At 40.4% G+C, this 26,452-nt stretch overlaps 1 protein-coding gene and 1 long non-coding RNA gene across 8 annotated transcripts in view; one reads left to right on the forward strand and one right to left on the reverse strand.

Annotated features, from left to right (window-relative positions):
- Window positions 1-26,452, reverse strand: part of ARMC8 (armadillo repeat containing 8) — an 87,036-nt gene that overhangs the window by 14,795 nt on the left and 45,789 nt on the right. For 4 of the 7 annotated variants that reach the window (XR_005830771.1, XM_040613844.1, XM_040613843.1 and 1 more), the window contains 9 exons: window positions 25,080-25,139; window positions 23,821-23,901; window positions 20,437-20,512; window positions 20,261-20,351; window positions 16,619-16,679; window positions 11,971-12,171; window positions 9,324-9,419; window positions 7,827-7,909; window positions 7,475-7,556 (listed from right to left, as the gene is read on the reverse strand). Coding sequence is in view for 6 of the 7 variants with exons in the window: in XM_040613844.1 (XP_040469778.1) it covers window positions 7,475-7,556; window positions 7,827-7,909; window positions 9,324-9,419; window positions 11,971-12,171; window positions 16,619-16,679; window positions 20,261-20,351; window positions 20,437-20,512; window positions 23,821-23,901; window positions 25,080-25,139 (831 nt within the window). In the remaining variant the exon portion in view is untranslated. The remainder of the gene's footprint in view (window positions 1-7,474; window positions 7,557-7,826; window positions 7,910-9,323; window positions 9,420-11,970; window positions 12,172-16,618; window positions 16,680-20,260; window positions 20,352-20,436; window positions 20,513-23,820; window positions 23,902-25,079; window positions 25,140-26,452) is intronic. The other 3 variants (XM_040613845.1, XM_040613842.1, XM_040613846.1) reach the window with 3 other exon arrangements.
- Window positions 7,563-11,916, forward strand: LOC121097094. Its single transcript, XR_005830772.1, has 3 exons — window positions 7,563-7,637; window positions 9,740-11,563; window positions 11,708-11,916. It is a non-coding gene; the product is annotated as an uncharacterized LOC121097094 (long non-coding RNA).

The raw sequence follows: 26,452 nt of genomic DNA on the forward strand, positions 1-26,452 counted from the left end.
AGCCTCCTGCAAAGGTATAAAAGGCTTGCTTGATTTTAATAAACTGTCTTTGTGCCTTCGATCCACTCCCAGAGTCTGTGCATCATACGCCACATTGAAATACCACTAGAAATAACTGAAGGATCCTCTCCTTCCTTCCAGGCTCTTGAGCGAAGCTTTGTACAGTCAGCTCATAACTGCCTCATTATCAGGCTCATCAGTTCACGACTTGCAACAACACTTTCTCTGGTCTGGCCATTTTACTTCTGAACAAGTCAAGCTCGCTTCAGGTGATTCTCATGGGTGTCAATACAGCCCAAGCTTTCCGGCTTCTTGCTAGCAGACTTTGTCTGTTCCCCATTTTCAAGGTCTAAAAGATGTTGAAACTGAGAAACTGGTTTACCTGCACTCTGTGACAGTCACATTACAGAATGAGAGAAGATATATACCTTACACACTTTGAACTCATTTAATCTTGCAGGTAATTGCATTATATTAAAATATGTCTTTTTATAGGTCTTGCTGAGCGCTTTGGCTTCAATTTTAGAATCTGCAATGAGATCTAGAGGGTACAGAATTACAGGAGAAAACGCAGATCTAAATTCTCACGCAGGGGTACAGACGAAGTCTGAACTGTGCCATCTAGTCTGAGCCTGGAATGAAAGGAGATAGAGCCCACCTAGTGCCCTACGTAAACATCAGGGATAACTGAGCCTCACTCACTGATCACAACAAAGAACAAGGAATCAAAACCCAACAACAACAACAAAAAAAATCAATCATGGATCACAGTCCTCTTTAATTGAATTTAATTGAATTAAAGTCAAGTTAATTGACTTTAAAGACTTAGTCGTGTACCTTTAAGACAGCCACAAAAATGTCAGGTATGTAAACAGGATGTGAAAAAACTGGAACTTAGAACGGCAGCATACGGGCACCTACAGCAACAGCAAATAGCAAGCAAGAAGACGACGACAGAAAGCCTATCAGGGTCTGACACATGTACTATCTAAGATATATAAGCAATACGCAAAAATAATAAACGCCATTTTGGCCATTTTGTCTGAATCCAGCCACGTAGATATACTGGATTTTGAGTCAGTCTCAACTTGCATCAGGGCAGATCCTGAGACTGTGACCAGTGGGTTACTGGTGAGACAGAGCCTGGTGAAGAGGAGTAGCACAGCGGGCAGCTGCTAGATGCCGGGAGAACGTGATGCCAGTAAGGTGAGCCACCAGGGACAACATGGGGTCTAATTTATCTAAGGAAGATACCATGGTGCTGTCAATTTGGAAGTTAAGTGTTACAGAAGCGTGGAACTACTTTACATGGGCTGCAGTTAAGACCTATGTTATTGTGGGCCAAGAGACACAGAGTAGAAGCGTCCACTGTGACTGCTCTTAGCGTGCTGACCTGGGAGAATTTAGGATCAACACTGTTAGAAGCTGTGGCGAAAGAGGACAAGGAGGTGTTGGGGCTTTTGTCTACATGGGGACTGCTTAGAGATGCTGTGGAGGGCTTGAAAAGTCGGCAAGACGCGAGCTGGGGCTTGAAAAGTCGGCAAGACGTGAGCAGGGGTGCTTCACCCAAACCTCCCCTGGATCCCCCTTCAAACAACAGACAAGAGGGTGAGGTGGGGGGGGAGGGGGAGAGTCCATGCCCCTTACCAGGCACCACTCCTTAATGTCCTGAAGCCCCTAAATCTGTTCAACAGCATCAACCTAAGTTTGGTAGCGGTTCTGAGGACAAGGACAACAAGCAGAAACCTTGGCGGACCGATCCCAGCCCCCCTGAGTTCCGCTGACATTTGTGCCGGCCAACATTTCCTCCTCCCCCTGCTTCTTCTCCCCTCCTGCCTGCCCCCGCTGTTCCTCCCCTGCCCTCGCACGATGGAAATGCCAAAAATCTGGAATCATGTCCAGCTACGACAAGGTTATCAGTCAGAGGCAGTGAAGAATGTGGAGGTGGTAGAAATCCAGTATCCAGCATTACGGTAATGCCACACGACCCTCGACAATTTTGGCAGGCTGTAAAAGATGAGGCACTAAAAGAGGAAAACTGAGATTTAGTAGAACAGCTAGGCAGACCACTCCTTGATGTTCCTACTTCCTTCCACCACTGCACTGCATCTGTACCCTGTTATAACAGGAGATATGGCTGCTGGTAACCTTAACGTTCATGTACCGTTTGCTTCGAAAATAGTGCAGGACTTGCATAAAACTGTTTCTCAGCACGGGGTGAATCCGCCGGCTCCAATGCAATTGTTGCGCTTGCTCACCACGCACACTTTGTCCCCTTTCGGTATTGCCCAGCTGGCGCGGATCATGTGCCACCCTGCGCAACTGGCGGTCTTCCGCGCCACCTGGCGGGCAGCCGCGGAACAGCAGGCGCTGCACAACAGAAACCTTCCGCGAGCCGATGCCCGGGCCGGCCCAGGGCCTGACGCGCTGACGGGCACCGGGCAGTATTGCCAACCCTCGGCAGCGGGCTCGGTCGGTGGCCCACCCCAGTATTAGATCAAATCAAAAATATAGGCATGCAAGCAATAACGAAAACCGCGCAACTAGCGGAGCCAAAAAAAAAGAGTTATACAACAATTAAGCAAGGCCCCAAAGAACCATTTTTGCTGCTTGTGGAAAAGTTGCAACATGCTGTTGCCTCTCAAGTGTTTGACCCTCACCGGCGTGCCATGCTAGTAAGGCAATTAGCCAAAGATAATGCCAATGCTGATTGTCAAAAAGTAATAGAAGGATTGCCAGGAGAACCCAGTTTAGAAACTATGCGATCAGCCTGTGCCAAGGTAGGTACCTTGGAACACAAGCTAGCAGTAATGGCTGCTGCGGAAATGCAACGTTACTCTTGCGGTAAGTCAGGACACCGTAAACGGGACTGCCCCTCCAAAAAACAATGCGTGGCACAACCCAGACTGTCCCCGGCAGAAATTACTTGTTTCCGCTGTAGAAAGGTCATTTTGCAAAGCAATGTCATTCTGATTTCGATAAAGAAGGATTCCGCCTAGCAGGCCAGGGAAAAGCTCACAAGAGTGCGAGGAGGCGCACGCCGCCACACCAACCGGCCACAAAACATCCAAGTCCACATTGATGTTACTGATGTAGAATTTACAGGTGAAGTACGTGCCTTCATTTCTACACCTGTGCCTCCTGCTACAATCCCAAAAAATAAGACACCTTGCTCAACTTGTGCCTTTTGCGAGTTGTTCCCTGAACAGAGCCTGCATGGCGGGGTGATGAAGGATTCGGCTCCACAGGAATACCTCCGGTGTGTTGGACACAAGGACTATCTCCACAAGGACTCAACCTGACCTGCACTCTGGCATTATCGGGAGGCACTCCTGCACAAGGGAAGTTGAGTGGCCTTCTGGATACCGGAGCAGACACACTGTCGTATCAAGCAAGGACCGGCCACCTCCATGGCCTCTGGTAAATAACGCAGCGGGAGGCGTAGGTCTGGGGGCATGACTACTAGCTGCTTGTCTGTGAAACCTGTACAGATCAAAACGCAAGAAGGACAGACTGCCAACGTCCACTGCGCCACTGGCTTTGTGGGGCTGAGATTGTTTAGGACAATGGGGAGTTGGGTTTTAACCACGGATTTTTAACTGGGGCCACTGTACTTCAGCAGTGAAGCCCCCTACCCTTGGTCTGCTTGGTTAACTGACACACCGGTATGGGTAGGTCAGTGGCCCCTGCCCCAGGAAAGGCTGTGTGCCCTGCATGAATTACTTAACGAACAATTAGACACGGGCCACATCGAAGAATCACACAGCCCATGGAACACCCCTGTATTTGTGATAAAAAAGTAAAGGGTGATTGTTGCATGACCTGTGTAAAGCCAATGCAGTGATGGCCCCTATGGGGGCCTTGCAGCCGGGATTGCCGTCTGCCACCGTGATACCAACGGAGTGGGACATTTTATTGATCTGGAAGATCGGGTTTTTACCTTTTCCTTTACAGTACCAACTAGAAATAACTCTGAGCCCACAAAAAGGTACCACGGGACTGCGGTGCCTCAAGGCGTGAGAAACTCGCCAACCATTTCTCAGTGGTTTGTAGCCCAAGCCCTGAGCTCAGCGAGAGACAAATACAGAGATGTTTACTGTTATCATGACATGGATGACACTTTGCTAGCAGCACCATCAAAAAGAGCTGCTGGAGACAGTTGAGAAGGATGCCAGACATAGTTTAGCAGAATTTGAATTGACTGTAGCTCCTGAAAAATTTCAGAGCCCTGGAAATATCTGGGCATGAATGTGCTGAAGAGAACTGTCTCTCCACAACCTATCCAATTGAAACCGGATGTAAAGACCTTGAATGATGTCCAAAAGCTTGCACGAATGCTGAATTAGCTATGGCCTTTTTTAGGCCTTACTAATGAACAAATGCAACTACCTTTGCAACTTTTAAAAGGAGACACAGATCTTTTAGGCCCAAGGCATTTAGCGGCTGCAGCCTTGGCACTTGTGAAAGAAGTTGAACAGTTGATCTCTGCACGACATGTGTGGTGTGTAGATATCACACTTCCTTTAAGTGGTTTTATTTTAATGGAATGATCTTCTCCTTATACTATGTTGGCCCAGTGGAACCAAGCTGGGGAAGATCCACTGCATGTGCCTGAATGGTTGGTTTTGCCTTTGCAGTCTAAGAAAACTGTTGTTGGATGGTACGAATGTGTTGCCGATTTGATCATAAAAATCCAAAAAAGATGTTCAGAGTTGACTAGAGTTGATCCATCAGCTGTGATTATCCCTGTACAACAATTCTGTTTTGAATGGGCTCTGTCAAACTCTACTGCCCTTCAAGTGGCTCTTGCCAATTTTCAAGGGCAAGTTCAGTACCATCACCCACTTCTGAAAATGACTGTAGATCTCACTTTGCAGCCACGGCAACTAAGTCAGAGACGACCAGTCAAAGGTGACACAGTGTTTACAGACGGGTCTGGATTTACAGACAGGTCTGGAAAAACTGGAAAAGCTGCAGTCACTTGGAAACAGAATGGGCAATGGCATTCCCAAATTGCGTATCAGGAAGGATCCCCGCAAGTCGTAGGGGATCCAAGGGCTGCGGCCTTGGCATTTCATTACTTCCCAGGCCCTCTTAATCTTGTTACTGATTCAGCCTGTGTGGCAGCCCTCCTTCCCAAGTTAGAGATGGCTGTCCTTGGCCATGTCAACAATCCCAAGCTTTTTACAGTTTTGACTTTAGTTTGGGAAGAAATTCAGAAATGCCATTCTCCATTTTATGTTATGCATGTTAACAGCCATACTTCCCTACCCAGTTTTGGAATTGAAGGCAGTGCTAGAGTTGATGCTTTAGTTTCTGTGGCTCTGTCAGTACCCGTTCCTGATGCCCACCAGCAGGCTGTGTTAGCCCACCAATTCTATCATCAGAACTGGCGATCCTTGTATATCAATTTGGTCAAAAGGGTCCCTCTCAGGCTGCTGCATGCAGTATTGTTGCAGCCTATCCAGACTGTCAAAACGTTACTTCTGTGCCAAATTATGGAGTTAATCCTAGAGGCCTTCAAGCTTTACAACTTTGGCAAACAGTTGTAACTCATTACAACAAGTTTGACAGACAAAAATATGTCCATGTTACAATAAAAATTCTGCTGCAATGATTGCTACTGCCCACACAGGTGAGACCAGTCGTGACATCATTCGGCACCGGCAATGTGCTTTGTCTGTGCTTGGCATCCCCCTTGCAATCAAAACAGACAATGGACCTGCCTATAGCTCCAAGTCTGTCAGGCAGTTCCTTTCCCTGTGGGGGATCTCCCACAAATTTGGTATTCCCCATTCCCCCTTGAACACATGAATGGTACTCTTAAACACCTACTTGAAAAACAAAAAGGGGGAATGAAGGGAATGACCCCAGAGGCATGTTCAGAGAAAGCATGCTATGTTTTGAACTTATTGAAAATCTCAGTTGACCATGTGGTGCCTCCCATTTTGCGGCACTTTGTGTCAATTGGTGACAAGCAGCCAAAGCACAAAGGCGTCTTGGTGCGCATGAAAGACCCTTGTACCGGGCATTGGTCAGGACCGATGAATTGTTAACTTGGGCGGAGAGGTTATGCTTGTGTCTCTACAGATGAAGGCCCGTGATGGATACCTGCTCGCTGTGTGCAGCCTGAGCTTAGCGTGCCGGACCATGGGAGCACTGCTGCCGCCAGTCAACCCAACAACCAATGTGTGGTCTCCTTAGCACAGCAACTGAACCCATCCTGGTTTGGTGTGTCTGTGGTGCAAGGCAGTCAGCCGTTCCACACGCATCTGGTTGGCGTGCCCTTCCTCGAAATGTGTGTTAACAGACATTATTGCGCAAAAGCTGAACGTACGATTTCAGTAAAGGCTCTGGGGAATGAAGGATCTTACTGAAAGCCTTGATATTTGTGATAATCTGTTACCTCTGTATAATGTTAACCACAAGAAATTGATATTGTTGGCACTTTGAATGCCGATAGTTGTTTTTATGTAGATGCTAATGTAACAGGAGGACATGATGGGACCATGGCATCCGCATAAATCAACACGTGAACATGTTGATAAGCATAATGTGCTTAAACATAAAATAGCTTTAAGATGAAGCATGTAATGATGTAGTTGATTTATGGAACAGATGGGAACGTATTGCAGCAGCTCTTCTCTTAGCCGGAGCAGCAGCAGGGAAAGCATTAGAAGAGTTAAATCACCTTGTTTGTTAGGTAGTTTAGAATGAGAGTCAAACCTCTAGCCTTTTGGGATTGTTAGCAGATGATTTGCCACGAGTACATCATGGGGTTTTACAAAACAGAGCAACTACTGACTTTTTGTTGTTGACTCAGGGACATGGCTGTGAGGATTTTAATGGCATGCGCTGCATGGATTTAGGTGCCCCATTGCAGCAACATGTTATCAAAATCCGAGAAAATGTTGGGGTTTTTGGCATCAATTCACTCAATTGGCAGGATTGTTTGTTTGTTATTGCCTTGTTTGCTGTCGTGTTTGCAAAGGGCCCTGCAGTGCACAGCAAACCTGGTACTAGCTGTTCAAAAACAAACAGGGGGAATTGTAAGGGTCTGCAGACAAGTTAGTTGACTTTAAAGACTTAGTCGTGTACCTTTAAGACAGCCACAAAAATGTCAAATATGTAAACAGGATGTGAAAAAACGGAACTTAGAACCGCAGCATACGGGCACCTACAGCAACAGCAAATAGCAAGCAAGAAGACGATGACAGAAAGCCTATCAGGGTCTGACACATGTACTATCTAAGATATATAAGCAATATGTAAAAATAATAAACGCCATTTTGGCCATTTTGTCTGAATCCAGCCACGTAGATATAGTGGTTTTGAGCCCATCTTGACTTGCGTCGCCACATCTAGGTAATTTCTATTGTGATTCTACAGAAAGACATGCAAATTGAACAGATACCACATCCTGTTAATGGCACAGAACACTTCAGTAGCTGAGACTTGACTTTTCTTTACTTACCTTCATTAAAGGTTTCCATACAGCATGATCCTGAAAACTCGTCCTGAGCTGCTGTACAGAACGGGACAAACTGTGCAAACATCTGTAATGGAAAAGAAAGCTTCATTGTGAAACATACCATACACTAATGTAATATATACATTGCTTCTACACAAAGATTTTGGTAAGTATTAGACTGTAAATTGCAAAATGAAAATATTGTACTAGTCCAGGATAAATCTCCCCCAATAAATTTTCCAACAGTAGAAATTACTTCAGATTAGCTTTTGAAAAATGAGCAGAAATTCTAGTAAGTGCAGCATCAGACTTTGACAAGACAAAAGTATTTGTATGAATCAGAAAAGCTTCCTACCTGACTGCAGCTAATCGCACCTTGATACCAGATTCAGACAAGCCATTAACAATACGGTCCATCATATTTTCAGTCTCAATGATCTGGAGCAAAGAAGAATTAATGTTATATGAATAATATGAGCATTCATGAGTTTGTTTTTGTCTGCAAGATTTTAAATATTGCATATAAAAACTAGCTAAAAACAGCAAGACACATTCTCTTCCCAGATGAAGTGGGAAGTAGTGTGTATCTGCAATACCATTTAGGAAAAAAAAAAAAATCTACATTCTATGCTCCACTACTGCTTTCAAAATTATTTTATTAATCATCAAGGAACAAGAGGTTGTTTTGGATTTTATATATATAATATGAATTACCCTTGATGTCATATTAAAACAAAAGAGAACATGTGTGAGTGCACACAATATATATGAACTACAGATTAGAGACATGTTGAAGTGCTATCTGGAAAAATATATATAGCAGTTTATCTGCCATATTTAGACATGGCCAGCACAAGCACTTAAGACTAGGATAAAAAGGAGTTAATACCAAGATGAAAGATGGCACTTGTATATTAAATCAACTTTGACATGTACACACCCACCACTTATTAAAAACAATGCTTGGATATGAAAAATAAGGATCCTTACTATTAACTAAGTTCATCTTTGCAACAAAAGAGAAGTCGATAGGTTTGACTTCTGGAGATCCTGATTGGTTCCCCACTGATAAATCTTCCTGCTAGTTATGTTTTCAACATTTTTCCTGCCTCCTTCCTGTCCATATCTTTCTTCCTTCTGTTTTCCCCCCCTTTAACCAGCAAATAAACTGAGAAAATTCTCCTGCTTCCTGTACTTGCCATGTTTCATGTAGTAACTCCATGATTAATTTTAAAAAAATGCTGCTTTTAATCATTCATTGTTTAATTTCCCTCGACTTCCCACACATTAATTTTTAACTATACCAGTGCTCCAATTATCCAGTCTCTTTCCTGTGATGTTCGGAAAGAGTTTGTTCTCCTTCACACCCACTGCTCTGTTATGATAGTGCAAGCCCCCTTGGTCACTTCAGAGTCGTGGAACAAATTTTGACTTTTGTTTCCCAATGTGATTAGACTTTCCAGTTTTATTTTTAAAAACAAACAAACATTTGTTTTATAATAGGATACCTGACAACAGAGGTTTATTCTGTCCCTCAGAACACAAGTTTCATAAATTACTTGTATGCCACAATATTCCTTATGAGTAGCAAGGACTGCATGATGTTGAAAGACAATTTATTGTGAGAAGCTAGTTCATCACTCTGAAGATGTTTACATAAATAAACATTACTCTTATATCTTGTTATGGCAAGACATTATTTTTTGTTAAAATCCCATGCAAAGAAAGTGCAATCCAAAAGTTTATATTAATGTAACAGAAATACAGCCTTCTCATTTCAACCTATTTACACCACAATGAAAAACTTTCAGCTACGCCTTTGCCAGATCACTAGTGTTTTTCACTGGCTCACCTTTTTTCGGATATCTTCATCATTTGCTCCCAGGGAAGCATAGAGCTTGAAAGCAGCCTGGCGCAGTTCATGGGCATGCTTCAGATCATGGTCAAGCTATTTAAATAAAGCACAGATACCAAATTTTGACACTAAAAAATTACAGGTGTGATATTCTTATTTGTTGCAAACTAGTGCTTATCTACTGGGGTTTTGCCTACCACACCAAGGGCAGCCAGAAACTCAAACGAACTGCTGTTCCATTAGCTCACATCCACATTTACCAACTGAACACAATTGAACTTAAGAATATGGTTAATCTCCCTGCTGAGTTACAGACAAGGCAACTTAAACAATCTGAGGCCAAACCACTTGTATTAAGTTACAACTCCATCCAGATCATATTCAGGCAAAAACTATTCCTATTTACCCAACAGAATACAGGAACAAGCCAGCAGAAGTGAAAGAATTGGGAGAGCATCAAAGGAAGTTTTATCAAGAGCATGGAAGCAAAAGCAGGAACCAAAGCCAGTCTCCTAAATCACAGGACCTCTATCTTAAAGTGGATGTTCGCTTCCAACTTCTGCTGCGAAGGTAACACAGGAGGGTGCAAGCTGTCTAGGAGGTTCCTGGAAGGTAACTTCTTAACGCCAGTGCTAGAGGGGTGAATTAGGGTGGTGCACTACTGGATAGGCTGCTCACAAATCAGGAAAAACTGCCTGGGGTTATGGTAATTAATGGGAGCACCAGCTATAGGGATCATAAAATCGTGGTGTTCAAGTTCCTGAGAAGGGTGGAAAGGGAAGAAGCAGAGTACAGAGCCTCGACTTCAGGAGAGCAGACCTGGAGGAGCAGATGGGGTGCACCCTGGCTTGTTCAGCCAAGAGAAGAGAAGAGAAGGCTGAGCAGAGACCTAAGAGCAGCCCTTCAACACCTGCAAGGAGAACATGGAACCAGACTCTTTATGGAGGTGCACAGCAAGAGAAGGAAAAACAAAAGTCAAATTGAAACAGGAGAGGTTCTTACTGGATATAAGAAAGATAAAAATTCACTACTAGAGCAGTCAAACTTCAGAAGAGATTGCTCAGAGAGGTTGTTTAATCTCCATTCTTGGCAGGTTTTCAAGAGTCAACTGGACAAAGCCTTGCACAACAAAGCTCAGCATTGACCCTGCTTTGAACAGAAAATTAAGACTTTTGGACCTCGTCACATTCGGTCCAGTGAGAATAATTCTATGATTCTGTACCAAAGGGTTCCACAAAAATATGCAATATTTAAATTCTAGACAAAATGCCAGAAAAATGCTAGTATTAGACAGCAAAGCACTGAAATAAAAGAACTGTCAAAAATTAAGCTGTACGAGTAATTCTCTCTGGTGCCGCTATATCAGAGCGGAATGTACTATATTATTGTTAAAAATAATTAAAACAGACAAGTACTCTGACAGAATCCTCATGTAGCTTTTACCTTACAGGGTGTAATTCAAATCATTCTTTACAAAGTAAGCACCCTGGCTTCCCAGCTGACTTTTTACAGACTTTCTGAACACTCACAGCAATGTCATAATATTTATAATTGCCCCACTCACATTTGGAACCTAATCATATTCCTGATGCTACAGCCAAATTCCATTACTCCCCAACTGGCTGCTAAACTTCCTTCTGCTTATTTAATTCTATACTGCAACTAATATTTTTTTATATATAATTTGTATATTTACATAGAATTCAAGGCAATTCTATATGCGGAATCAATCCCATTCTTTAAAAGTAAGAAGAGAAATGAGTCTACTTCTTGGGCTAGTTTCAGAGAAAAACCAAGGCTCCGTAATCCATTTTTCAGGGGTACTTTCTAGAAATCAGACTCAGTAATGAGGGGGAGGGAATAGGCAATGGGTATTTCCTTGTGCAGAATATCAAAAACAATCTGGCTTCTGAAGTTGATTTATCCACTAGCGCTTTAGAAAGTGCATGCAAATCTGTAAAAAAAGTTCACAGATGAGAACTCCTAGTACAACACCTATGAAACTAAGTCTCCAAGGTATATCTGGTCTATCTGGTCTCTGTCTATTAAACCATTTGCAAGTGCAGATAACTCACATTATGCAATGCTACAGGACATCCACATATTTTTCTGCTTTAACACAACAGACCGTCTCTGAACTTAACATTTTTCACAAGCCTGATGCAAGAATTTAAGCTGATCTCTCATCACATAGACTGTTATTCTTTTATGAAGCTGAAATGTACTGGTTCCTGCAGGTAAGCCTTTTAAACTCCGCAAAGGAGAAACGTGACAGATGTCTCAGACTGATACTTGATTGCTTTCTCTGTAAAATGTAATGAAACCCGTATGGTTAAGCTATAATAAACTACCCATAACCCATCTCTCTGCCTTTGACTTAGAAGAATGGCAGCATCCTTCCTACAGGCTGGGGAGTCCAGATAACCACAACAATTTCAGTTTGAATAATAAAGACTCCAGAAAAAGCAGTAAGCAAGCAAAGATTTGGGGACTACATGCAGCAGGAATCAAGTCCTATTGGACCTCTGTGGTCACCTTTCTATTGAAGAACCCAAACAGAAACTTTAAATAGAATAAAAAAATATCCTGAGCCCATTCTTTTTGCACATTTTTCAAAGCTTCAGAACTGGGTAAGGAAACGTACCCTCTTGATATCAGTGATTGCACTCACTGAGCTGGGATACTTGAAGTAGTCAGCAAGCATGACAATGAGGTGGTCGGTAATGCTGGCAATTCTCTGGAGCTCCACATCTGTTTCAATCAAATAGGCCAGTGTTTCTGCTCCTTCTACTCGCTCCTCCAGCAGTCTTTCCTTACTACACATTCGAACCAAACATGGCAGAGTCTGAAAAGTTAAAAAAAACAACAAAAAAAAACCAACAACCACCATGGTTTAGTGCACCTATGTTCATAAGGAAGCTCACAAAAAAAAAAAAAAAAAAAAAAAAAAAAGAAAAAAACCCCAGCTATCCTAGAGCAAACTTTAATAATGTTCTTTAGCGCCGTACCTTCAGAAAAAAAAGGGGTTTTAGTGGTTTTAAGGACTACACACAGAAAAATTGTTCAGGCATTATTAAGTATACAGTAGGCTAATTTCAACCAACTTCTCATGCAGTCAAAATTATGCAACGTTTAGAAGTAACTGTGGTCAAAGCTTCACAGAAGCTAAAAAAAAAAACCAACCCCAAATCCCCAGGTTTATTCTTACTACACAGGAACCTGAAGTATCCAATTCCATCAAGATGTACTTGACCTCTCCTGCCCTTCTGCAATCTAGGATTGACTACAGACAATGCAGTCAAAAATATTCTCAGGGCTTCCTTGACCCATGCTGCTCCTAGGAGTAGCAGGGAAGGAAGAATTACTCCTAAGTAGTACATTTGATCAACTAGAGATTAAGTCCACTTGGAATCCAAGTCCATCCTGCCTTACCCTGACATACTCTCTACCTTGGTTCCACTCACAGGGCAACATTTTTGTCATACCTTCTCTACTTTAAATATAAAAAACAATCAAATCTTTCTTTACCTGAAGCTCAGTGAAAAGCACTTAACTCTGGAAAGACCAGTTCTCCAGTGGTTGGGACTCTGTTCACTCAAGCCTCACCAAACAGAAATATGAAAATGGATGGGGAAGAACATCAAGGGTTTCGCTTGTGTAACTGCAGCAACTTCAGCAGAATTACACTAGTAGAAAATGTTTCTCAGAGTTATGTTTTTGGGGACCTGCAATAACATTTATCCATTGACTGTTCAAATTATTAAATAGATAATATCTTATCTCCATTCTACAGGTAAGGAAGCAGAGTTACAGGACTTGCCCACATTTATTAAAAAAACAGATGCTACCACAACGATTACCACTTGGGTTGTGAATCTTGCACCTAATCCAGTGAGCCAAAGCACCTCCTCTCTGTGATCTGTCACTTAAGACATCAGATAAGACCTTCAACCTGAACAGCTGAAAACTGGTTCTAATAGCACAGACACACCCAAGAACCTTCTGCTTCCTTAGGAAGTTTGCCAGAACTCTTTAAAAGAGAAGACAGTTGCTCAGGGTTGGTGAAATTAAGCAGCCCTCAGAAACTACCTCGTTCCAAAAGTGAGATTTCTAGGATATCTTGAAGTTTGTTCAAAGTTTGCTTTAAAAGCCTTCAGGTGTTTAATTATTACTATACTTTTTCATCTGCAGAATTTAGAACTGCACCATGATGATTAAACATCATCAGTTTCAATTACCAAGCTGGCATAAGGTATATTAAAAACTGAAGGTAGCATAAATAAAATCATGAAAGCTGAACATAAACTCTCAAAAAATTAACATTCAGGTTGAGTAAGAAGGAAGTAGAATTCCATGTCTAAGTCACAAACATACTGTACTTCCCAATTCTTTCCAAGGTCAAATATCCTGAAATTAGCTATTTCTTGGCATTCAAGGGCTAGACATTGTTAAATCACTGGCTGCAAGCACCCAAGAAACAGAAATCTCACACTTCTCAACTTTTAGCAATCCCACCTGTTTAAAATTAAACAAAATAAAGAATTCCACAGGACACGTTTTAACTGTTTCATCACACCTACAAGTCAGTACAAGGTAATTAATGCAGAGGAGTAGGGGACTGTACTAGAGGTGTAAGACGAAGAGCCACAAAGCACACCTGATCTTTTCTGGCCAGCAGATAAAAGTCTGAAAATGGACAATAAAGGTTGAATACTTAATTCACATGGTATTTCTGGGATATCATCAGGGCTACACAGACAAACAGTCACTTTGGTTATTAGGATTCCAAAAAAATAATTTCCCTTCCAATCAAATCCATTATTTATCAGCCTCCCCTGCCTTCTCCCCACCCTAACTCATTTTATTTTTTCCACATGTTACAGGCCAACCCACAACTCCAACTGGACAATGAAAATAAATCAAAACCATTTTGGAAAAACATATCCCTGACAGTCCTCTAAATAAAGAAAGTTTGATAGCAAAGGGTCAAAGCTCTCTTCAATAATTTCTGAAAACTAAAGGGGGCATCACTTTGTTTTAGTTCACCAGAGGTCAAACAACTTGTGACTGGATCTACCACAGACTGAGACAGTGTGTTATCTTGAAACTGTGGGCTCCTGGAGTGACCCCAGAAGAAAAGAAATTACCCTGCACTGTTTGAACAAGAAGGCAAGGTTCTGTGCCTTCCTTCTCTCCTCACTCTTTAACCTACTCTCAAGCATTACAACAAATCTTAGTCCACAACTTAAAAAGTTTACTTGTGTTGAGAAGCAGCTCCCAAGAAAAAGAAAGTGCTCCTGTCGCTGTGGACTGGCAAGCAAATCAGCTCATAATAGCCTGAAAGGACGGCAGCAATCCATTCAGCCCACGTGGCAGGGCAGGCGTAGTTCCACGCCGGCAGTTAGCAGGCAGCTCCCAGCAATAACCCACCTCTAGCTACGGCAGCAGCCCGTTTCCTCCCCCCAGAGCAGAACAGTTCCGGATCCCACACGTCCTGACCAGGACATAGCCCACGGTTAAGCAGACAGTGGAGGATTTCTCAGGGGAAGAAATTTTCAAGAGAAGAATGAGGTTTGCAGGAGCAAGATAGCTTAGGAGCATCGAATTGTAGCCCTCAGTCTGCAGGTGTTGTAAGGAAAAAGAAGAGAAATCAGGCAAGTGGAGTGTTGATTTGGAAAAAAGGTAAGTAGGAGAATGAGGGAGAACACAGCTTGGCTTCCTCAATTGCTGTAAGACCAGATGCCTGCGCAGAACAGATGCCACTATCAACACTGGAATGAATTGCATTTTGGACTTCCTTGTGTAAAAAGACAGGAGGGATGGGCCTTTGTCTCGGCCCACATATGGATTTTTTAATCTGTCATTACCTGGAATGATGAATACCAACATCCCAGTAACAAGAGCTGTAGATACGCCAGACTCTGCTGCCATGGATATCGAAAGGAATTAATATGCTTTCTTATTGCAGTATCTTACACATAACCTACTCTTTCCCCAGCGTTACTGAAGAGCAGGACTAAGGGCCAGCTCTTGAGACTCTGGTGATAGTTTTCTGGTTTAAAATGTAAGCTTGCAGGAGCCACCTTCGCACCAGACCACAGTCGGAAGGCACCCATCAGTAGCCTTTGACGGTGAGCACCTGCTGCTTCAAGCAGTACACTGGAGCTATCTGCTGCACAATCTATGGTCAGGCACATACATACTAGTTATCTGTTCACAAGAGGATCTGAATACCGCAGCGGGGCCTTCACGGCCAAAGATAACCAACTTTGTTATTAAAAAACATTACTGGGTCTGAAACCATACACCACCAAACCTTGACAATGACTGCTTTGCTGATGAGACCGTTCACTTGCTAAGACTCATTCCAAGAGCACATGTGGTCTCCTCCATCTTAGTACAGGGGCACATAGGGGGGGAAAAATATTTTTTCAGGCATTTAAACTGTATTTCCTTAAGTCTGAATTATGTGTTATTCTCTGGAACAAAGGATGCTAAAAACACGCTAAAAGCTTAGGAGTCTGCCAGACTGCTAAAGTAATTATCAAAGAAAATGAACATGTTTCCTTATTGCAGTACTACAGTAATACTTCAATATCTCATGGAGAAACAAGCAGTGTTAGTATTCTCTGATCTCTGGCTGATATGCTTGCTCATCAACAGCCTTTTTTTTTTCTTTTGACTGAAGTATGACTATTAAGAGATTACATTCCTATGGCATTTAATGAAATTTCCTTTACTGAATTTCCTTAATAAGTCACATGTAGTATAAAAATCAGTATTTCAACATGAGTTTTGGTTTCTTGTATATAACAAATATCCCCAGCCAAAGTATGAAGCAGACACAAAAAACCAGTGAAACCTGAGAAATCATCTGCTCCTAACAGACTCCATGAATAGATGTGCAAGTATTCTGACTACAGCCTTGTCAAATAAGCTGTCAAAAGACAAACCAGTACCTTGTTCACATACAGAAACCAAGGCAGTAATATTGTTTCTGTGTTACTTACAAATGGTTACTGAAACGATTACAAACCTCAAATGGATGTGTGCCCCTTTCAGCATGACTATTTAAAACTTCTTCAAAAAGCCATGTCACCATAAATGCTTGAAGACACAAAGGGAAACTAGGGTACTATTTTTTTAAATAAGAACATCAGGAGAACTCGGTGCTTTGAAATCTTCAATGTAACAGATTTTTGTGCTACTTCTTATTTATACAAGACACACAAAACCAGGATAGCCCTAGATGAGAAAAACATTGTAAACAGAAAACTGTTTAACCAGCTCACCTTAAGAACGATGCAAGAATCATCTGTTCGTATTGCTCCAGCTCTGCACATGGAAGTAAGGCTGTAACAACATAACAAAACATACATTCACCTATCACTGGGGTTTATGCACTTAAGACACTGTAAAACAACCAAATGTACTAATGAAGTGTACTGCCCTTTGTCCTACCATTGGTTCAAATACATTTGTACTTAGTGGACCTGGGCACACGAACGAACTACTACAGGCGTACTTTTAAGCACATTTCTAGTACCAGACATCCTGCTGAAGCACTGATCAATACATACACTACACATCGGTCAAAAAAGGTCTAATCATCAAACCCGATTGATCCACAAACCTTTTTTACCTACAAAACCCCCACAAACAAACAAATTAAGATAAAGGAGCCAATATACATAGACCTGTCCTTTGCTGCACACAGCAGGGGCAAGCACTTAAAACAGTCAGGAGAGAATTAATGCAGGGTTGGTAGTCTGACAGCTCAGTCAGAAACCATTCAAGCTTTGCATTAGCCTAGGAGATGCAGTATCATTGTGATGCTTGTCCGCAGGCATACCTTAACACTCTGCTAGAATAAACGCATCCTTGCTAATGATAAAGTCAGTTAAGTGTCTGACACTGAAGCAAACCAGCATTTGTTGTTTATTAGACAACAACTTAGTGGATATGACAACTCCAAGGTCTCAAGCTACAATGTTGACACACATCAGACAAATGCATAAGTTGCTTTGTTAAATTACCTGTACACGTGCTTCAAGCTACCAGCAATGCAAAAGTGGTTTACCTTTACACGGTTTATAGTTTTTCTCTTCTCTGCTACAGGGAAGTGGAATGAAGCTGGAGGATAACTTCTCTGCATTCAGTGCAGAAACATTCAAGTAGCTTTTGAACTAAGCCACTGTAACTGGCTTTTATCATGCCACAGCTGAGGTTAAAAAAGTAACTGAATTTCAGTGAAGGTGACTTCAAACTAACACGGTTCAACTCTCAATTGGGCAGGTTAAAAGCATATATAAGGTTAATTATAATTGCTCAGCTAAGAAGCAGTAATATGCTAACATACTGTAACCATAGTGTGTTTTACTGTATTCCTGAGCTCTTTCCAAGTGCCTAAAGAGAGTTCTTTCACCTCTTAGTAGGTGAGAACACTGATCCTGTTCCAAACCTACCAGCGACAGACACAGCTAAAAATCCCATAATCAGAAGTCTTTCAATGTATTATTTCTCGGAAGATAAAAGATAAGACTTGACTGTTAGCATAGAGATCATTTTATAAACTTTTACTGCCCAAGCCTTGCAGCTGACAGCAGGAAATACTCATTTTCACACCTGAACAATCAGGAGAAAAGCACCCATCTTGCAGTTGCCATTTAGTCAAGCTAGACCCTATTTGCCAGAAAGTAGCTCTATTTCAAACGTGAAAAAAGTTAAAAGTATTTTTACTTCAGGTAAAATTGGCTTGGCTTAGCTGGAAGCAATTCTGGTAATTTTAGTAGAAAAGGTTACTGCTCCACTTGTAGCTGCAAATCACTCTCCCAAGAGGCTTACTGCTCTTCCCTCTGTGCCAACACTACTGCTCAACTGAAGGATCTTTACTCCATTTCCGTCAAGAGGTATAAACTTGAGTCTTCCAGGTCTATTTCAATTGTTGAAAAACAAAGGAAACTTCTTAAGATAGCTTTGTATGCCTTTAACAAAAGGCTTCACAAATGCCTAAAAACCCCCTTCTACATGTGCATTCCATGGACTCTATTAACAAATCAGAGAGGAACTGCAGATTAATTGATCAAAGCTGGAAAGGCAGGAGTGAAATCTACTTTAGAAGCAGGGAAGAAAAGGTACCTGAGAATTTCACCTACTACTCTCATTAGAAAAACAGAAACCAGAGAAAGTCTGACTTGAAAGGAATCAAGTAGGGAATGGATTTATAGAAGAAAAGCCGGTAAGTCTTTGCAAGACCCCAGGACTGTCATGAAACTGAGGCCTTGACTGTCCTACTAAGAAGGATGACTGCCCATGGACTAATTAGAAACCCAATCTTAAACTCAAGATACTGGTTTGTCTTCAATTTTCCTGCAATTTTCTCTTCTGCTTTTCACCACATCATTTTCTTCCATGCTTTCAAAGGTCCACTTGAGCCAAAGTACAGCAAAGCAACTGCAGACGATGGGATTGTCTACCCAACTCCTTCCAATTTGAAGGAGATCAGTAAAGAACATGAATAGTCCTGGGAGCATTCATCCCAAAATAAGGACACAGTCCAGAGCCAGAATAATTCTTTTTAACTCCAACCTGCCTTCGTGACTTATCATGCCTTATATCTTGAGATTTTTTTTTTTTAAAAAAATAATTAATACTTAATTCTGTAGGTATTCTCTGAATCCTCAAAGAGACATCAATCAGAACTGAGACTGCTGCATTGCAGTTAATTTAACTTGCCTTCTTCACTAAGCCACCTAACAAACCAGTAAAACCAGACTGCATAGACCAACTGTGGTTGGAAGGAAAGGTGGGAGGTCCCCAGACAGACCTCCCATGTGGAATGGGATTACTTAAAACAACCCCCACACAATAAATATCTTTATAATTGCTTTCATGAATGGGTTAAGTCATCATAACCTGGCAACATTACAAAAGAGACCATCCTACCTACCCCACTTGTTCCTCACCCAGAACCTCAAGACCTTGCACTGAGACAAGCATCAAGTGAAATTGGTGAACTGAATCAGAGAACCCACTGATCCAGGTCAAAAATAAGCCATCAAAACCTAAAAGAATAATCAAACAATACATCAGTGACCAAGCTCTTGAGTTACATATAATTTTAGTAGTTTATAGCAATGGGTAATTTTATCTCTTTAACCCCCTGAAGTAATTTATTCTGTTCTTATCAACACAACAAAAGGAAAAGTGTCTTAAAGGGAATCAATTCCCAGCTTATGAACTAAGTATAACCCTGGTGTCGCTATTATGGAACTTGGTCACATTTTATCAAAGGGTAGAAAGACCTTATGAACACACAGAAATGTGCCCACACCAGAAGGGAAAGTTTGATTTGAACTATAAAATTAATTACTAACAGTCATTCTGCTGTATGAGCACATGAAGCTTAAAGAATAATCTATTTTAATTAAAACAGTTGGGAAGAGGGATTAGCTCTGCTCTGTCATTTTAGCACACACAGATCTCACCACACGCCAGTCACCTGAGTGAGCCCTCTGAACAGCGGTGCAGCAAGGACATTACCTTGTACTACACAATGATATTTCAGTATTGTACTCTGTAAGGACAAACGATTGACCACAGCCTATTCAGAGTAAAACTCTTAATAAAATCCAAGCTACTTGTGAAAATCCCACTCCAGCTTACGAAAATCCGTATGTCTGAATACATATTCCTGACAAAACTGCTGCCCAGGAACGTTTTTTCCCATTTATGTACAGCAAAGAGTGAAGGTTATGCTATAAAGATTATTAGGTGAGAATCACTTTTTCAAGGATTTAGATAATGTAAATAATATCTATAATTATTCCTAAGATTTTAGCCCACATATTACTTTGCAACAAGCAAAAAGGGAACAGTTAAAAACTAAGTATTAAATTGCATGCTATTTCATTCTAATTCCTGACAAAAATTACCATTTGGCTGATGTGAGCTGCATTTCAATTGGCTTGTCCCTTTGTAACATCTTCACAAAAATCTGTGGTAACAATTCTCCATCGACCGACACTGCAAGCAATGAAAGAGAACTCCAAGTAATTTTAATTCAGCCAGTCAAAGAGTGTCAAATAAGCAACCACAGCACTATACTTACCATTTACAAGAGTCATTGATACCTGTGGGTTTTCAAAGGCTAGAACTGAGAAGCATTTCAATGCTTGCATTCGAACCTGTGTAAAAACATAATGTATATGAAGTACAAATGTAATACTAACTTAAAAGCAAAATTGGTCTATACTGCTGTATAGGCTTGTAGAAAAATAATTCTGTGTAATGGAAAAGAAATACAGATGATGAATAAAAGGCAGATGGAACCATCTAACTCACACCTTAACTCCTGTGATCTCCCTGTGGGAATTATCCTTTTATGTTGTAAACTATTTGTGAAAAAGACAAGCAAGGATAAAGCTTGGGTAACTAGACAATCAGAAATACTGGTCTTATTTGTGATGCCTCACAAATGTGCAAACAGCAACAAAAGAATGGAAGTATCATAACAATAGGACTTTTTCTTTCCAGCACTCCTAAGTATGTAAAAGAATCAGAAATACATGTTGAGATTTCTACTTCAGAAGCCTTTAAAGGTAAATTTAATAAAATGTTTGAAGAGTTTCATCCAGTTGAAGTGATTCTGAACTAATCTTAAGACAAATATATACCATAAGTTTTATTGCCAAGACACAGCCTCAGGTATCACCTGTACAAAAATGATTCACAAACTTCATGCTGGATTCTTCCTCCTCCAGTCCAAACCCATGTTTCGGTTTAATCGAACAATGTTTCATGCCTGCCCAGTCACACTAGGCTATGATGAAGCCCTTGTAACTTCTTTTTTGACACAGGAAAGACCACCCACCATCACCCTTCCAGATGGAGAATCTCAGATATTAGCCTTCACTTTCTATAGCTACATATATTTAAACTGTATCCACCTCTTTCCATGTTTCTGTTACCACATTCTTAGTGTGAAAACAAAGCTAAATGAACAAGATTTTGACCTCAAGAATCCCATCACTGCAGAAAGCACTTACTGCAAGTTAGGTTTAGATCCATCCCACCCTCCTCAACAAAAAGTCTTAGAAACACAAAAGTCTAAAGGTAAACAACAACAGCAAAGTCGGTAACACTTTTGTGCATTAATTTTACAACATCTAATCACAGCCACGGTATGATCTCATCAACAGTAGCAAAGTGTTAGGAGGAACAGACAGGCTACCTGGCTTCAGAACAAAAGCCTTGTTCGAAAACACTTCTGTTACTTTTCAGACAATCTAATGAATACAGTGTACACTTCAAAGCAGCAGGAAGCAGAGATTATGTATCAAAAAAGCACTGAAAGAAGTCGAACCCACAGCTCAAGAGCTGTATCCCTGCCAGAAGGAAGTCAGAGACAGGGGGCAGTAAAAGTTCTAGTGAGAACAACTGAAATCTAGCTGGAGGTTAATTATTTTATATAATATTGTTCTATTAATTATGATATTAAAATTACTATGATGACTATTTTCTTTACTAGTAATGTCTACCTCAGGCAATTAGTTCAGTAGATACACAAAAACCAGGGAACACAAGCACTTGGAAAAGTATGTAAATATGGCCTTGAAACCATTATCTGCCATGCCGCTGTAAAAGCGTAGTAGTCCCTTGGTGTTAGACATGTCGCCCGCGGTGAAGACACACATTGGAATGATGTAACACATGGGAAAGATACACTTGGCTTTTAAGTTCTTATCCAGCTGAATATTAAGAAACCAGATAGAGAAGTACGAGAATGAGATGGCACATATTCTACAAGAACTATCAGTTACATTATAAGTCTGAGAAGGTCTAATTACCACAGGGCACTAAGAAAGCAGCTAAGAGCACGATGAAGCTGTTAATCCCAGGAATATTAACAGAGGAAATTGTATGAAGGGCAGTGCAGTACCTGGAATGTAAAAGATCTGCCCAAGCTAGCAAAGGAGGAAATAGAGAATACTTTATACATCTCTCCAGTAAGATAGGACTAAATGTATATATATTTTAATGCAACACTAGACATATCTTGTTGATGGAAAAGCAACTTGAACCCTTCACCTTGCTCTGATTTATTTATTTTAAAGCAAGTCTTTGAAAAAAAATTAGGAAAGATTCAGAGCCATTAGAAAAGGTTCCAAGCCAAACATAGCTTGGAAAATCCACCTTACGATACAGGGTTAAAAACGTTCAGCTAATGGGAGAATTATCAAAATGTTGCCTGATCATAGCAAAAACTATTTAGTACAGAAAGACAAAAAAACCAGAAGTTTATCAGTCTCATTAACAAAACACTGAAGACCACATACTTCCTACTGAATTTATAAAAAAAACCCCAAAACCAAACAAAAAGGACATGAGATTTAACAAGCCCCTGGAACAGAGCACCAAACTCCCCTTCACTTGAAATTTTCTTTTAAAGACTGGTTTTCCTGCTGAAAGGTACTTTATCAAGATGTTCTGCATTAGGTAGGAGATCAAAATAGACAAGCACCATTATCTCATCCAGTCTCAACCAACCAGCAAATAACCTACTTTCAATAAAATAAAAAATGGCATGATAACACATTAGATATTTTGTATTAGATATTGTAATAAAAACCTCAAGATAAGTTTGGATACTTTGGAAGTGTTTCTTATTTTCAGCATGACTACATTCATATTTGATGAGCAGGGCAGTGGTGCATAAATTGATATGTTTGTAAGAAAGTCCATGAAAGTTCAACTGCTTAAGAGATGATAGGATTGGCTTCAGACAGATCTCAAATTTATTTGCATTGCAGACATCCGTTAACCCTCAAAAAACCCACCAGACAGATGAACCTCAGAAAGCATTTTATACACTCCAACATTTTATTAAGTAACCTGCAGCAGACTCCTAAGGTTGCGCTCAGGATCTGAACCTTTGGCCTTAGAATGATAAGAGCTAGCTGACCCTCCTTGTCACCACACTACAGGTACACATGATGCTTTTCCCCAGAGTCGGTACTTCCAGATCATCCAGGACAGACTTCCAAAACATAACAGAGAATGGAGCTGAGACTCCAGAAATTCAGTTGGCACAAAACACAGGTAGCTGGTGGCCTCCACACCTTCCATGTCCAGGTTTTCACAGGTAGGACTTCTGTTTAGAACAGCTCACATTTGCTTCTTTCAGCTTAATTTCTTTTTCTCGTTTATTGTTTAACAAAGTAGACCATTTTTATTGGGTTGCTAAGTGACTGTTCTCCTTTGGATCAACAACAGCCAGCTCTGTTTTAATTAATGGTGTTTCAACTTTATAAAGCACTCCAAAACAATAGGTCTTGTTTTGATAGAAATCCACACAAGTAAAAATAAGTGTTATTCTAGAAATATATATTAATCCTGTTTATAGCTTAATTTCATATGCAGACAGTTTTTATAATCTCCGTTTTGTTTCCTTTCATAAATGTATGTAAAATACAGAATAATTTTAATGTCTTACTTTGTAGGAGGTGGAGACTAACAGATGTGCAATATTCTGAACAGCTCCATGGTTAAATAAGTTTGTCTGGTGATCTGGACCCTTCAAAGGAAAAAAATAAAACACAATTTATTTTTTTAAAATAACATGTAAGAGGTTTCCACTATCTGCAACTTATTGTCACGTATTTAAGTTAGATTGATGAACATTTACTTTGTAATCAGCTTGCAAACCAATTTTTTATTTTAATTAAGTCCAACTCTTATATTTATAGCATTTGTCCTTTTCCCATAATTATTTCCACTCTTTTCTTCAATAGGCAATGAAATTAGTTTTCACAAATGAAAAAACATGGATAGAGTACTTATGTTTCTACACTTCACATTGGAAACAATTGAAAGCTCCTGATTTTCTCTACAAATCATATAAAAGATCCCCAGTTACTAATGTCTTCTTCACTGGTAATATTAAGCATTTTCAACAATTTTAACTTCAGAAGAGAGGGAATTAATTCTGAAGCTGTTTCCAGACAGAATGTGATAGTGCTTTGAGAACAGATTCATGTTTTCCTCCTACAGATTATTTTAGTTTCAAACATATTTACCCATAAATCTAATCAGCCATCACCCATTTATTGACTTCAAGATCTGAGTCGGCAATGGCTGATACAACAATATTTTTTTCAAGATATAAACAGCATTTGGAATTAAACACAAATACTGAATTTTGCAGTAGAAAGGTCTCGGAACATCTGTAGTATGACAAGGCTCAATGAGGTTGGAAAAAACATGAAATCTCGATGGGGCCTGCAACCCTCAATAATCTCTTGTGAAATCTGATCTGTGACTTACAAACATCTCATTAGAAGTAGATTCATTACTCTAGTACAGGCTATGCTCAATTTAAATTCAGCTTTTAGAATGTCATAGCATTAATCATACCTCAATGCATTTTCTTGACTAATCTGCCAGTGAAGAAAGTATCTTCACTCCTTAATCTTTTGTTCAAACCCAGCTGAGTTTATGGGCACATCCATACACCCTAATATGCATGAGTGACTCTTCATTTTCACATCTGAGACTAGCTGAAATCAGATTCCTCTTTTATTCAAAAGAACATTTTTAGAACATCTCTTACCTCTAAGAAAAAAATGCGTTAAATTACTTTTAGATGTAACATATCTGGTGCTTTAAGAGATGCTTCAGCTGCCACTGCCACCAAGAGCTTTCTACCAAAAAATGCAATTAAAACAGCATGGTTGAAGTAGGAAAACAACTTACATTGGCACACAGAAGTGGCTGAGGCAATGATTTAAAGCCGCAGCTATGCCAGTGTTGAAGCTGAAGAACAGATATTAAAATACGTGAAAAAAATGAATGAAATTAAAGTAAAAGAAATCATATCGACCTAGATAGTTCTAGTAATTCACAAGTATTAGTGATTTGTCAATGAGATGCAGACAGTAAATTCTGCACAAACAAGAGAAATGCATGTACAGAGATGCCACTTGGGTGTATTCTTAGTTGCATAACTAGATACACATGAAAATATCTGATCTGTACACATTGTTTGCACATACCAATCCAGCTTGCTTAATGCACAATCAGATTAAGTGCTAACCCGTAAATAGGGACAGTTTCAAAGATAAATGTGAAAACTTGGTGATACAATCTATCATTTCCAAGCAGCTCAGGCACCAATTTAATAACAAGGCCTTCTGCTTTTTTCTCCTCGTTGGTTATATCAACAGAGTTCCAGGAACCAGTCCTATTATAGTGATTTTTCTTCCTATAAACTGACTGAATGACATAATATTTCAGGAATAGAATCACACTTCTTGCATGACTTTCCATCATAGAATGTCATTTTTCAAGAAAGCAGAAGGATAGAACAATGTAACAATTCATTGCATAATGACATTTTTAAAGTAGATATCTAAATGCAAATGTACCTTGGTTCAGGGATCCAGTATGAGGCCTAAGATCATGTAAGAAAATATTCTCAGAAAGGGCTTGGGAGGAGGCTGCCTTGATCACAGGCTTTATCCTGGATCTTTCCCAGACACAAGATTTTAATTTTCAACTGGTGGTGAAATTACTCCTTATGTGGAGATGTCACCACATTCAGATGTAAGTTTCAGAACTATCTTTTCAAATTATTTATACAACCATGTGTTTCCAAATGCATACCTTATCTTTTTAATTTGATCATTAAAACAGTAAAGCTTACCACTCACATCACTTCCTCTGAAAACAAATCAACTGCAATAGAGAGAATCTTAAAAGGAAATTTCGACTTGCAGTTTTAGCATACCGTGTACATCAACCTGATTTCAGTTTACTTATTTGCTCGTATGTTGATAGAATCCTGGCTCCATATGTTAAGTACTGCATCTGCTCCCCCTGTAAATCAACACTTTGCCTTGCTTAAGATGGCTCTTCTCCAGGGTCAATGTTTTCCATCAGTTAATTTTAATTAAAATGCAGCGAGAAGCTGTAAAACTAAGCAGTAAAAGTGGAAACCAGCAGCAATATGCTAGGAACCTGAATTAAGGATTTCCTAGCTCAAGGGAACAAGTCTGAGCTTTCCCAGGGAAATCTGAACAGCTGAGAAAGAAAGAAACCTGAGAAGCCCAACCAACCAAGACCCTGGC

Source organism: Falco naumanni, chromosome 13 (genome assembly GCF_017639655.2).
Source record: "Falco naumanni isolate bFalNau1 chromosome 13, bFalNau1.pat, whole genome shotgun sequence".
Classification (NCBI taxonomy): Eukaryota; Metazoa; Chordata; class Aves; order Falconiformes; family Falconidae; genus Falco; species Falco naumanni.